At 39.9% G+C, this 14,491-nt stretch overlaps 1 protein-coding gene across 1 annotated transcript in view; it reads left to right on the top strand.

Annotated features, from left to right (window-relative positions):
* The window catches only part of LOC105477839 (transmembrane 9 superfamily member 2), a 73,326-nt gene that overhangs the window by 32,777 nt on the left and 26,058 nt on the right, over positions 1-14,491 (top strand). Inside the window, exons 5-9 of the mRNA XM_011734654.3 lie at positions 9,271-9,400; positions 10,407-10,531; positions 11,984-12,095; positions 13,229-13,308; positions 14,077-14,185. Of these exons, the coding sequence (XP_011732956.1) occupies positions 9,271-9,400; positions 10,407-10,531; positions 11,984-12,095; positions 13,229-13,308; positions 14,077-14,185 (556 nt within the window). The remainder of the gene's footprint in view (positions 1-9,270; positions 9,401-10,406; positions 10,532-11,983; positions 12,096-13,228; positions 13,309-14,076; positions 14,186-14,491) is intronic.

Raw genomic sequence — 14,491 nt, 5'->3', positions numbered from 1 at the left:
AGAAAAGTTGATGATTTTAAGTGTAACACTTAAATCAGTTCAGTATACATTTGGAAAATGTTGATTCACATTGATTAATTTATTAAAACCATTATTTGAGTATATTATGTCCATGACCTATTTCAGAAAGATTTTACTGTATAACTTGATTTTAAGCATAGACAGTAGAGTTGACACATAAAATCATGTACCCATGGTAATGTATAGTATTCTATTATGGAGTTTGACTGTGAATGTAGCACATTTTATTTTATACTTTGCACTAAGACATGTTGGGGAGAGCATAATCATTTTCTAAATCATAAAGCAATATATGCCAATGAAAACACACAAGCAGTACAAGAAAATATTAAGTAAAAGTAAGTCTTCTGTCACTCCTCTCCCGGCCCGCGGGATAGTCGAAGCAGGCCCTGGAGGAGGGGGTGGGAATTTGGGGAACAAGAGATACGAGAAATGGAGACAAGACAGTGCTCTGATCAAGTCTCGTTTAATGGCGGTAATGCAGTGCCTTATATACACTTGGAGGGGAAGGGGTTGGGCCAAGGCGAAAATGATCTCATCGCAGAGGGCGTGACCAAGTAGGTATTGGTTTCTCTGGTCGAACGTCATGTTGCACCTGCGCTGTCAGGTAGTAATTTTCGCGGGCGCGGGAAAAATAGGTGAAGAAGAAGCAGGAAGAGCGCCATCTTTTATGAGGTATTAATACAGGGAAAAAAGGCAAAGATAGGGAGAAGGTGTGGGGTGGAAACGGACATAGCTCAGGCGTCTTCAATCGTCAGCTACTACTCGCTATGGCCGGGGCGTGCAGCTCCGGACAACTCCCATTTTCATTTCTCTTCTACAGAACTAACACTATTATTTCTCATGTGTGTTTCTAATTTACTATGCATATGGAGGTATAGAAATGGGTGTGTCCTGTTTACAATAATGCAACTACAATATTATTGTACACATTATTCTACAACTTGCTCATTTAAGAAAATATTATGGACTTTTTTGAGGTCAGGTAACCTTGTAAATCTATAACCCCCTCCGTCCTTTTCATAATTTCGCAATTCACTGCATGAATCAATCATAATTTCTCCCCCATGACATTGGAACCGTGCTCTAGTTTATTATTCTCACTATAAAGAACAGTTAATAGTTTCTTATATAAGTTGACTAATACTTTTTATTTTTTAAATTTTTGTTGTTGTTGTTGAGACAGAATCTCGCTCTGTTGCCCAGGCTGGAGTGCAGTGGCACATTCTCGGCTCACTGCAACCTCAGCTTCCCGGGTTCAAGTGATTCTCCTGTCTCAGCATCCTGAGTAGCTGGGACTACAGGCGTCTGCCACCACGCCTGGCTAAGTTTTGTATTTTTAGTAGAGATGGGGTTTCACTTTGTTGGCCAGGCTGCTCTCGAACTCCTGACCTCTTGATCTACCCACCTTGGCCTCCCAAAGTGCTGGGATTACAGGAGCGAGCCACCACTCCCGGCCATGCTTTTTAATTCTTATTTGGGACTTTAGAACATATTTTGAAGATCTTTTTGGCTTACTCTGTCAGTAGCTGCTAAGCTACTTCATGATTCCTGAAACTATTGCTTTGATACCAGCACCAGACACTTAAAACTTTCTTCAGCTGTGCTCTTTGTGGTTTGTGATTATACTTCTTGCCTGAGTTTCCAAATCTTGATGACATTTTATTTATAAAAGTATAATTAACTAGTTCAGAGTACTTACCATTTTTTAGTATCATTGAACCACTGAACTATAGCTTATTGAATTATAAAGGGGTCTTGAAGATTACTTTAGTGAGTTCCAATCCCAGATCCCACCAAGTTAGCAAAGGAGAATGATGTGCTGTTTTCAGAAATTCAGAATCGTATTGAATAGTATTAATGTACTCATGTTAAAACTACATAGAAATGCCAACTTGTGGGCTACCTTCTTTGGGTCCCCTCCCTTAGTATGGGAGCTCTGTTTTCACTCTTAAATCTTGCAACTGCACTCTCTTCTGGTCCCTGTTTGTTAACGGCTCAAGCTGAGCTTTTGCTCACCGTCCACCACTGCTGTTTGCCGCCGTCGCAGACCTGCCGCTGACTTCCATCCCTCCGGATCCGGCAGGGTGTCTGCTGTGCTCCTGATTCAGCAAGGCGCCCATTGCAGCTCCCGATCGGGCTAAAGGCTTACCATTGTTCCTGCATGGCTAAGTGCCCGGGTTCGTCCTAATCGAGCTGAACACTAGTCACTGGGTTCCACGGTTCTCTTCTGTGACCCCCGGCTTCTAATAGAGCTATAACATTCACCACATGGCCCAAGATTCCATTCCTTGGAATCTGTGAGGCCAAGAACCCCAGGTCAGAGAACATGAGGGGTTTGCCACCATCTTGGAAGCGGCCTGCCACCATCTTGGGAGCTCTGGGAGCGAGGACCCTCTGCTAACATTTGGCGACCATGAAGGGACCTCCAAAGCGATGGGAAACCTTCTCCCCAAGGCAGAAATGCCCCTAAGATGTGTTCTGGAGAATTGGGACCAATTTGACCCTCAGACGCTAAGAAAGAAATGACTTACATTCTTCTGCAGTACCTCCTGGCCACGATATCCTCTTCAAGGGGGAGAAACCTGGCCTCCTGAGGGAAGTATAAATTATAACACCATCTTACAGCTAGACCTCTTTTGTAGAAAAGAAGGCAAATGGAGTGAAGTGCCATATGTACAAAGTTTCTTTTCACTAAGAGACAACTCGCAATTTTGTAAAAAGTGTGATTTATGCCCGGCAGGAAGCCCTCAGACTCTACCTCCCTACCCCGGCACCCTGCCCAACTCCTTCCCCAACTAATAAGGACCCCGCCTTCAACCCAGACGATCCAAAAGGAGATATAGACAATGAACCGGAGAGTGCAAATATTCCCCGATGATGCCCCCTCCAAGCAGTGGGAGGAGGAGAATTCGGCCCAGCCAGAGTGCATGTACCTTTTTCTCTCTCAGATTTAAAGCAAATTAAAATAGACCTAGGTAAATTCTCAGATAACCCTGATGGCTGTATTGATGTTTTACAAGAGTTAGGACAATCCTTTGATCTGACATGGAGAGATATTATATTACTGCTAAATCAGACACTAACCCCAGATGAGAGAAGTGCTGCCATAACTGCAGCCTGAGAGTTTGGCGATCTCTGGTATCTCAGAGATAGAATGACAACAGAGGAAAGAGAATGACAACAGAGGAAAGAGAATAAATTCACCACAGGCCAGCAGGCAGTTCCCAGTGTAGACCCTCATTGGGACACAGAATCAGAACATGGAGATTGGTGCCGCAGACATTTGCTAACTTGTGTGCTAGAAGGACTAAGGAAAACTGCAAAGAAACCTTTAAATTATTCAGTGATGTCCACTATAAAACAGGGAAAGGAAGAAAATCCTACCGCCTTTCTGGAGAGATTAAGGGTGGCTTTGAGAAAGCATACCTCTCTGTCACCTGACTCTGTTGAAGGTCAACTAATCTTAAAGGATAGGTTTATCACTCAGTCAGCTGCAGACATTAGAAAAACAACTTCAAGTCCACCTTAGGCCCAGAGCAAAACTTAGAAACCCTACTGAACTTGGCAAGCTCGGATTTTTATAATAGAGATCAGGAGGAGCAGACAGAACGGGATAAAGGAGATAAGAAAAAGGCCACCACTTTAGCCATGGCCCTCAGGCAAGCAGACTTTGGAGGCTCTGGAACAGGGAAACACTGGGCAAATCGAATGCCTAATAGCAGTGAGGTCTACAAGGACACTTTAAAAAACATTGTCCAAAGAGAAATAAGCTGCCACCTCGTCCATGCCCCTTATGTCAAGGAAATCACTGCAAGGCCCACTGCCCCAGGGGACGAACATCCTCTGAGTCAGAAGCCACTGACCAGCAGGACTGAAGGTGCCCAGGGCAAGCGCCAGCCCATGCCATCACCCTCACAGAGCCCCGGGTATGCTTGACCATTGAGGGCCAGGAGGTTAACTGTCTCCTGGACACTGGCGCGGCCTTCTTAGTCTTACTCTCCTGTCCTGTACTATTGTCCTCCAGATCTGTCACTATCTGAGGGGTCCTAGGACAGCTAGTCGCTAGATGCTTCTCCCAGCCACTAAGTTGTGACTGGGGAACTTTAACTCTTTTCATATGCTTTTCTAATTATGCCTGAAAGCCCCACTCCCTTCTTATTCTAGCAAAAACAGGGGCCATTATACACCTGAAAATAGGAGAAGGAACACCCATTTGTTGTCCCCTGCTTGAGGAGGGAATTGATTCTGAAGTCTGGGCAACAGAAGGACAATATGGACCAGCAAAGAATGCCCGTCCTGTTCAAATTAAACTAAAGGATTCCACCTCCTTTCCCTACCAAAGGCAGTACTCCCTTAGACCCGAGGCCCAACAAGTACTCCAAAAAAATTGTTAAGGACCTAAAAGCCCAAGACCTAGTAAAACCATTCAATAACCCCTGCAATACTCCAATTTTAGGAGTACAGAAACCCAACAGACAGTGGAGGTTAGTGCAAGATCTCAGGATTATCAGTGAGGCCTTTGTCCCTCTATACCCAGCTATACCTAACCATGATACTCTGCTTTCGTGAATACCAGAGGAAGCAGAGTGGCTTACAGTCCTGGACCTTAAGGGTGCCTTTTTCTGCATCCCTGTACATCTTGACTCTCAATTCTTGTTTGCCTTTGAAAATCCTTTGAACCCAACGTCTCAACTCACCTGGACTGTCTTACCCCAAGGGTTCAGGGATAGCCCCCATCTATTTGGACAGGCATTAGCCCAAGACTTGAGCCAGTTCTCACACCTGGACACTCTTGCCCTTTGGTACGTGGATGATTTACTTTTAGCTGCCCGTTCAGAAACTTTGTGCCATCAAGCCACCCAAGCACTCTTAAATGTCCTTGCCACCTGTGGCTACAAGGTTTCCAAACCAGAGGCTCAGCTCTGGTCACAGCAGGTTAAATACTTAGGGCTAAAATTATCCAAAGGCACCAGGGCCCTCAGTGAGGAATGTATCCAGCCCATACTGGCTTATCCTAATCCCAAAACCCTAAAAGAACTAAGAGGGCTCCTTGGCATGACAGGCTTCTGCCAAATATGGATTCCCAGGTACGGCAGAATAGCCAGGCCATTATATACACTAATTAAAATACCCATTTAGTAAGATGGACACCTGAAGCAGAAGCGGCTTTCCAGGCCCTAAAGAAGGCCCTAACCCAAGCCCCAGTGTTAAACTTGCCAGCGGGGCAAGACTTTTCTTTATATGCCACAGAAAAAACAGGAATAGCTCTAGGAGTCCTTACATAGATCTGAGGGATGAGCTTGCAACCCGTGGCCTACCTAAGTAAGGAAATTGATGTAGTGGCAAAAGGTTGGCCTCATTGTTTACAGGTAGTGGCGGCAGTAGCGGTCTTAGTATCTGAAGCAGTTAAAATAATATAAGGAAGAGATCTTACTGTGTGGACAGCTCATGATGTGAACAGCATTCTTACTGCTAAAAGAGACTTGTGGCTGTCAGACAACCATTCACTTAAATATCAGGCTCTATTACTTGAAGGGCCAGTGCTGTGACTGCGCACTTGTGCAACTCTTAACCCAGCCACATTTCTTCCAGACAATGAAGAAAAGATAGAACATAACTGTCAACAAGTAATTGCTCAAACCTATGCCACTCGAGGGGACCTTCTAGAGGTTCCCTTGACTGATCCCAACCTCAGCTTGTATATTGATGGAAGTTCCTTTGTAGAAAAAGGACTTCAAAAAGCGGGGTATGCAGTGGTCAGTGATAATGGAATACTTGAAAGTAATCCCCTCACTCCAGGAACTAGCGCTCAGCTGGCAGAACTAATAGCCCTCACTCGGGTGCTAGAATTAGGAGAAGGAAAAGGGGTAAATATATATACAGACTCTAAGTATGCTTGCCCAGTCCTCCATGCCCACGCAGCAATATGGAGAGAAAGGGAATTCCTAACTTCTGAGGGAACACCTATCAAACATCAGGAAGCCATTAGGAGATTATTATTGGCTGTACAGAAACCTAAAGAGGTGGCAGTCTTACACTGCCAGGGTCATCAGAAAGGAAAGGAAAGGGAAATAGAAGGGAACTGCCAAGCAGATATTGAAACAGAAAGAGCCACAAGACAGGACCCTCCATTACTAATGCTTATAGAAAGACCCCTAGTATGGGATAATCCCTTCCGAGAAGCCAAGTCCCTGTACTGAGCAGAAGAAATAGAATGGGGAACCTCCTAAGGACATAGTTTCCTCCCCTGAGGATGGCTAGCCACCAAAGAAGGAAAAATACTTTTGCCTGCAGCTAACCAAAGGAAATTACTTAAAACCCTTCACCAAACCTTTCACTTAGGCATTTATAGCACCCATCAGATGATCAAATTATTATTTACTGGACGAGGGCTTTTCAAAACTATGAAGCAGATAGTCAGGGCCTGTGAATTGTGCCAAAGAAATAATCCCCTGCACTGCAGGCCATACATTTCAATCCCTGTATCTTTAACCTCCTTGTTAAGTTTGTCTCTTCCAGAATCGAAGTGTTAAAACTACAAATAGTGCTTCAAAGGGAGCCCCAGATGCAGTCTGTGACTAAGATCTACCACAGACCCCTGGACCGGTCTGCTAGCCCATGCTCTGATGTTAATGACATCGAAGGCACCCCTCCTGAGGAAATCTCAACTGCACAACCGCTACTACGCCCCAGTTCAGCAGGAAGCAGTTAGAGCGGTCGTCGGCCAAACTCCCCAACAGCACTTGGGTTTTCCTGTTAAGAGGGGGACTGAGAGACAGACTAGCTGGATTTCCTAGGCCAACTAAGAATCCCTAAGCCTAGCTGGGAAGGTGACTGCATCCACCTTTAAACATGGGACTTGCAACTTAGCTCACACCCGACCAATCAGGTAGTAAAGAGAGCTCACTAAAATGCTAATTAGGCAAAAACAGGAGATAAAGAAATAGCCAATCATCTATCGCCTGAGAGCACAGTGGGAGGGACAGTGATCGGGATATAAACCCAGGTATTCGAGCCAACAACGGCTACCCTCTTTGGGTCCCCTCCCTTTGTATGGGAGCTTCTGTCTTCACTCTTAAATCTTGCAACTGCAAAAAAAAAAAAGAAATGCCAACTTGTTAAATGCCAAGTTTCTTTGCTTTAGGCTGTAATTTTCTGAGTGCATTGTGACAATATGGGTTATTCTGATTAGTAACTTTTGGAATTAATTTATTGGAAAAACAAGTTATTACTAAATGAAGTTTGATTGGTAGAACTGTTTCAGATGGGGTCCTTGGAGGGCAGACTTGGAAGTAAAGGAAAGGAGTTCTTCATGATAAAAAGTTGGGAGTCATTCAGCCTTTATCCTTGCGAGTCTTCTTCCCATTATTCAGTCTGTCAGATAGGAAATAAGAGTTTTAATTTTTTTGATATTAGAAATTTAAATAAATACTATTCATTAACTTAGGAAGACAGTAATTGAAAATCATATTCTTTGGCCGGGCATGGTGGCTCACACCTGTAATTCCAGCACTTTGGGAGACCAGGGTAGGAGGACCATTGAGCCCAGGAGTTCGAGACCAACCCTGGCAACAGAGTAAAACCCCAGCTCTACAAAAAAATTTTAAAAATTAGCCAGGTATGATGGCATGCACCTGTAGTCCCAGCTACTCGGGAGGCAGAGATGGGAGGATCACTTGAGCCTGGGAAGTTGAGGCTGCAGAGAGCCATGATCATGCTACTGCACTCCAGCCTGGGTGACAGAGCAAGACCGTGTCTCAGGGGAAAAAAAAGATATTCTTTAAGTTTTCTTAAATTTATTTCAAAGGGATTTTTTTTTTTAATGCTTCCTATTACCAGAAAAAGCTATTATGTCAAGGTATTATATAAATGATATATTTAGGATGTTGGCTTTTATAAAACCTAAATTGCCACTTAATTTCTCATTTTGTAACTAGCACTATAATTTTTATGTAGTACTTTCCCTCCGATATGGTAGCATGAAGATACTGTATATTGCTAGTATATATTCATTAATTGAATTTCATCTCTATCTAAAAAATTAAAGCAATTAACCGATTCTTTAAGCTTCTAGAAAGTCTGAATTATTTATTTTATATAACAATGCATTTATACTTCTAATATTTTATAGTCTTTTCATTGGAACTACTAGCCTGCTGATTATAATAATAAGCAGTTTAATAGCATAGGTGATTCTAAAATTTTGTAAACTGGGTACTATTAAATCGCATTTAAAGGTGACGAGACATGTTTTATTAGGTCATTAAGGTACACCTTGGGTGAATATAGAATCATAATTTTACTTCCTAAGGCACACATTAATTAACAAATAAAACATGCCCTGGAGTGTCGTCTTATGACTGTAATATAGCTGCTATATTTTGAGTAGTTTTTTAATTTGTATCCCGCAGTGTACTCTGGGCACAGGGGGCCACATGCTCGGACTATAATGTAGTTACACAGTGCTACAGAACTTTATTTTCCGCTTTTATCATTTAAGTCCTTTTTCACTATAGAACTTGAAAGATTGGGTTCGCTAGCTTTGTAGCAGTATTTCTTTTAGAAATAACTTGGATTTATAGTTTTCACAGAATTTTTTTGTATAACTTTCACTTTTCTTCCTGGCCCTTTAGTTTAATATTTTCCTGTATCTTGCAATTGTATTCCTTTTTTATTGAATTACCTGAGTAATAAGAGACATTTCCTTCTTTACTGTTTAATAAACTGTTCCTGAGGAACTAGATATATTGCTTTGTGTACCTATTTAGAGCTGTGAGTGTTCTGCTAAAGGTAAATTACAGTGAAGTGTCTAAATAGTACTGTTAAATTAGCAATTACAATAAATTAGTTTATAAAACTCTTTCCTACGTACCATTATCCTTTCAAAAAAGCTATAAAGGTTGGTTTTTTTGGTTTGTTTGGTTTTTGTTTTTTTCCGGCTAGTCAGATGAAGCAGTGCGAGTAGAGAAGGAGCAAAGAAATCTATACTTGGTTGTGATCAATTAGTTGTAAACACCACTGCACTCTGACCAGCCTGTAGTTTTTTCCATCACTGCAGTGTATCAGATACTGGCATATTGTTATTGCTTATGAAATAGCACATTTCATTAACATTTTGTGTGGTTTTTGGAATCTTAAGGCATTTACACATTTAAATTTTTCAAAGTGATGACACTGATTTGGGCAGTAATTCTTAGTCATGTTTAGTGGGTTCTTTTCTAACTTAACTCTTCTTTCCGTGTGTAGGATTGTGGATAATATGCCTGTAACATGGTGTTACGATGTTGAAGATGGTCAGAGGTTCTGTAATCCTGGATTTCCTATTGGCTGTTACATTACAGATAAAGGCCATGCAAAAGATGCCTGTGTTATTAATGTAAGTTCATGATAAACTCTGCTGCTTTTTAAAACATGGCTTTTGACAGAATTCAGTCTTTACCTGGACAAAAATTGTTATATTCGTTTAATGAGTACTGTTCAGATGTTCTGAAGTACAACTACTTCAATCTTAAACTTACAGCAGATTAATAATGTGTAAGTTGAGCCTTAGAATTGGAATAATTCAGATTCAGTTCAGCATTTACTGAGAGTGTCTGTTGTATGTTAAGTGCTATGGTAAGGTCTAGAACTTTGTTCTAACTCTCATAAATCTTATATATTACAAAATGTACATAGTAGAGTGTCAAAAAAGACTTCATTATAAGTTAACTAAATTTGTATTGCAGAAGTCAGATATTATACCCTTTTTAAGACCTATCTGTCTTTGAGGCCATTCTTTTATATTTAAAAATAGATTAATCAAATAGAGACGTTACTATAGAAGGTAATTAGAACTAGATGGGGACATATGTTAAAATAAATTTTGTGTAATCAGATCAACCTGATTTAAATCTCTTAATGGATCAGATCCAGTGGAAGTTAGCATGAGCTTAATCATGAAACTGATTATATCAGTTAGGGCTTTTGTGTTGTGCGCTCACAAAAGACCAGAGATACTTGAGTAATTTAGGTTATGAGTTTAGTCCAAACTTACAAGCTTCCAGGCAGGAAAAGTGTTTAAATGTATAAGCTTTAGTGTGCTCGGAATATTTTAAATTTTATTTTGTTTCATTTTAAATGAAAGGCTGGAAAATACTAGATTAGTGTTCTTTTGAATTGGTACTTACTAAATTTTCTGTTAAAAAAAAAACTGTAAGAAGCAGATACCTTCCCCAATTAATTTTTGGCTTAAAAAGAGTTTAAGTATAAAATTGAAACATGTTAATATGAAAGGATTAAAATTCCATTCAAACTTAAATTTTCTTGTTGTAGCCCATTTTAAAGTTTTATGTTTTGACTCTTATGTAGTTTTCTACCTTTAACTTTTAAGTTCTCTTCCGCAGTCAGAATTCCATGAAAGAGATACATTTTACGTCTTCAACCATGTTGACATCAAAATATACTATCATGTTGTTGAAACTGGGTCCATGGGAGCAAGATTAGTGGCTGCTAAACTTGAACCAAAAAGGTAATTATATTAATGATAAAAAGTAAACAAGTATAAGTGAAATTTAGACCCAAAGTATAAGTATTTGGGGCCCAATTACTCCTAAATATTCTGGCATTTCAGGATTGATTTGGCATGATTTGTTACTGAGTTGTGGGTTGTCCAGAGAAACCGTACCAATAGTTCTTTTCCTGTCATGACAAGCAGTCAAGCCTAGGTGCCTTTGTGTTTTGTTTTCAATCAGGAGGTTTTGACAGCTTTTCCACGTGTCAGTGGGGAAGGAGAAGTTGAGTGGTTGGGACAGTGTTCCCCTTCATAGTGGAAAGAACACTGCCTCAGATATCTGCAGCTTTCCTCTGGTCAGAGGCCCAAATGAGTGGACACGCACTGTGATTTCTCAAGCCCCTATTCAGTGTTAGATGCCAGTATGAAATACTAGCCATTGAAAGACAATTCTTCAACTTGTTTGTTATTTTTTATCAGAAACGTACATATCAGTTATGAGATTTTTTTTTAAGTATTTCATTTTTTTCATTACTTTTTCTGCCATTGAATTAGCCTTTTTCTTATGCACTGGTGGTAAAGAAATACATGCCATAATAAGATGGCAGTTAAACTCCGTCAGTATATATTTTTTTAATAAGATTATTTAGCCAGGCACAGTGGCTCACACCTGTAATCTCAACACTTTGGGGAAGCCAAAGCAGGAGGATCACTTGAGGCCAGGAGTTTAAGACCAGGCTAGGCAACACAGTGAGACCGTGTCTCTACCAAAAATAAATTAGCTGGGCATGGTGGCCTGTGCATGTAGGAGGCTGAAGTGGGAGGATCACTTGAACCCAGGAGTTTAAAGCTGCAATGAGCCGAGATCACACCACTGCACACCAGCCTGGGAAACAGAGCAGCAAGACCTTGTCTCAAAAAAAAAAAAAAAAAAAAAAAAAGGCCAGGCATGGTGGCTTATGCTGTAATCCCAGCACTTTGAGAGGCTAAGGCAGGAGGATTGCTTGAGCCCAGGAGTTCAAGACCAGCCTGGGCAACATAGCAAGACCTTGTCTCTACAAAAAATGAAAAATTAGCTGGGCATGGGGTGTGGTGGCACACACCTATAGTCCCATCTACTTGGGAGACTGAGGTGGGAGGATCCCTTGAGCCCAGGAGTTTGAGGCTGCATTGAACTGTGATGGCACCACCGCACTCAGGCCTGGGTAAGAGAGCAAGACCCTGTCCCCCCCAAAAAGATTTAAAAAGATTATTTAAATGCTCTTCAAGTATAGTGTTTTCAAAAGTATGTTTATAATTTTGTACACATATTTATATGAAGTAGATATTTATGCTATTAAATATGACATGAATAAATTTCACCTTTGTCAGCAGCATTTTAAAATACGTACAAAATCTCTAACCTTTCTTTACCTTATTTAAAAAAAATTGTACTTTATCAGCATCTTGCCAAAATGTTTCTTCCCACAGCTTCAAACATACCCATATAGATAAACCAGACTGCTCAGGGCCCCCCATGGACATAAGTAACAAGGCTTCTGGGGAGATAAAAATTGCCTATACTTACTCTGTTAGCTTCAAGGTAAGTCTGTTGTTATCTTTAGTATAATTCTGAAACTGATTTTAAATTTGTACTACTTAAACTAATTAAAATGTTACTGTTTATGCTTGTCAAATAACGAAGCTATGAATGAGCTGATTTTTAGGATAGTTTGTCAGTGTACCAAGCAACATAATCACTCTTGAAACTAAGTCTTAGTTTAAATGAGAATATAGAGGAAGTTGGAGACTTGAGCCTGATTTAGTGTTAAGCATAAGAGATACATATAAGACAAAAGTCAAAAATAGGCGTGGAGGACTGGATGGAAATGCCAGAGATATATTCAGAAACCATTTGGGAAATCAACACCATACTTTAAAGGATTTAAATATGAACTTTAAATGGAGAGCTTCCGATTGGTAGATTGTCTCAGAAAATTGAAGGGAATGTTTTCATTAACGAAGTTTCTTAAAATGCAAATTCATTTTTATGAGAATCTTAGTATTCTACTTCTATTTTTTCACCATTTTTAAAATCAGGATTTAAGTATGAACTTTAAATGAAGAGTTTCCAATTGGGAAATTGTCTTAGAAAATTGAAGGGAGTATTTTTATTAACGAAGTTTCTTAAAATGCAGGTTTACTTAGGCAGTGTTCCACCTCTATTTTTTAAAACTTTTGGCAATCCAATATAGTTGTGATGTTTAATATCCCCGTATAATGTTTCATTTTGCAAACCTGGCACAGTAAACAGTATACATTTCTAGATACTAAGAGCTCAGTGTGCCTGGGAAGGCTGGTCTAGTTAGCTTCCCCTGGCATAAAGAAAGAATAATTATTCCATTCCATTCCATTATTTTCTTAAAAAAAAAAAATACATATAGCTCTAAATGTAGGCATCTAAACATCTAGTTATAATTTAAAGCAATACTTTTAGTGGGTATTACTAGGAATTCTTTTTTTTTTTTTTTTTTTTTGGCTGCATAATCTTACTCTCATTTCCCTAGACTTTAGTAAATCTGAAACCCTCTGAATCTCAGGACTAACCAAAGTTATGATAATTTAGAAATTGCGATTGTTGACTCAATGGAAGGGCAAGCTTTGAATGGGATTTTTTTTGTTCTTAATGTGTTGTCAGCAGATGTTTACTTAAAGAGATTTTTTAATCTCCTCTAGGAAGATGATAAGATCAGATGGGCATCTAGATGGGACTATATTCTGGAGTCTATGCCTCATACCCACATTCAGTGGTTTAGGTAAGAGTACAGAGTTAGCCTGCTTTTGCTTTCTACTTTTCTACCCTCTGTCCCTTTGAACATCTCATTTACTCTCAAATCCTCTCTACTTTATTCAAAAGTCTGGCCTTGGGTTCAAATCCTGGCTCTCAGCCACTGATTGTGAGTCACGGCAGGTCCCTTAATTTCTCAGCGTGTGTTTCTTTATCTAGAAATACCCACCTCATGGGATTGTTGTGAGGATTAAAGGACATAATGGGACAGAGCATTTGAGGACATTGCCTGGCACATTTAAGAGTGTTCAGAAACAGAAGCTGCTGCTGTTGCTATGACTTTATTATTATCCCCTTCAAACATGATTCAAAACTTTTATCTAGAAAGCTGTTCATGTTGCCATAACCCTCCTTTTCCTATTGCTGTCTGATCTTTTTGACACTCACTAATTTACTGAGTAAAGTTGTTCTTCAGTAAATTTCTTAAGGGCACAAACCAGTCCTTTGTTATGGCAGTGATTTGGGCACAGTAGTTATTTCATAATATTGACCATGTACCAAAAAATTCTAGTTCAAAACAGACTATGAAATGGTATTATGATAAGTATATAATGTTATTTATCTACTAGAGGGAAACATGAAAGAACACAGTTCATTGAATTTGTTGGATTTTAGGTAGCTTTCGTTTTGATTTTGATTAAGACTACTTTAATGTTACTCAGTAGACGTTTTTAAAAGAGTTTTACTGTTCCTAAGATTAAGCTACAGATTACTCATAATGTGCTTATTTCTACAGCATTATGAATTCCCTGGTCATTGTCCTCTTCTTATCTGGAATGGTAGCTATGATTATGTTACGGACACTGCACAAAGATATTGCCAGATATAATCAGATGGACTCTACGGTAAGTGGAAACATTTTAGTCTGTAGTGTGCCCACAACACTGTTTATTGTTATTTTGCGAAAAGGTAAAATAATAGCTTTAGAATCTGCTTTTAAAACATTCTTCTACAAAAAAAAAAAAAAAAAAACCAGAAACAAAAAAGAAATTCTTCTCAAAAGTTATCTTGAATTCACATTTTCAAATAAGAAAGCGATACTTAACAATTAATATTCTTGGCCGGGCGCAGCGGCTCACGCCTGTAATCCCAGCACTTTGGGAGGCTGAAGTGGGCGGATCACCTGAGGTCAGGAGTTCAAGACCAGCCTG

The sequence above is a fragment of the Macaca nemestrina genome, chromosome 16, assembly GCF_043159975.1.
Source record: "Macaca nemestrina isolate mMacNem1 chromosome 16, mMacNem.hap1, whole genome shotgun sequence".
NCBI lineage: Eukaryota > Metazoa > Chordata > Mammalia > Primates > Cercopithecidae > Macaca > Macaca nemestrina.
The sequence above is the reverse complement of the archived record's forward strand: the minus strand, read 5'-3'. Positions and strand labels throughout refer to the sequence as shown.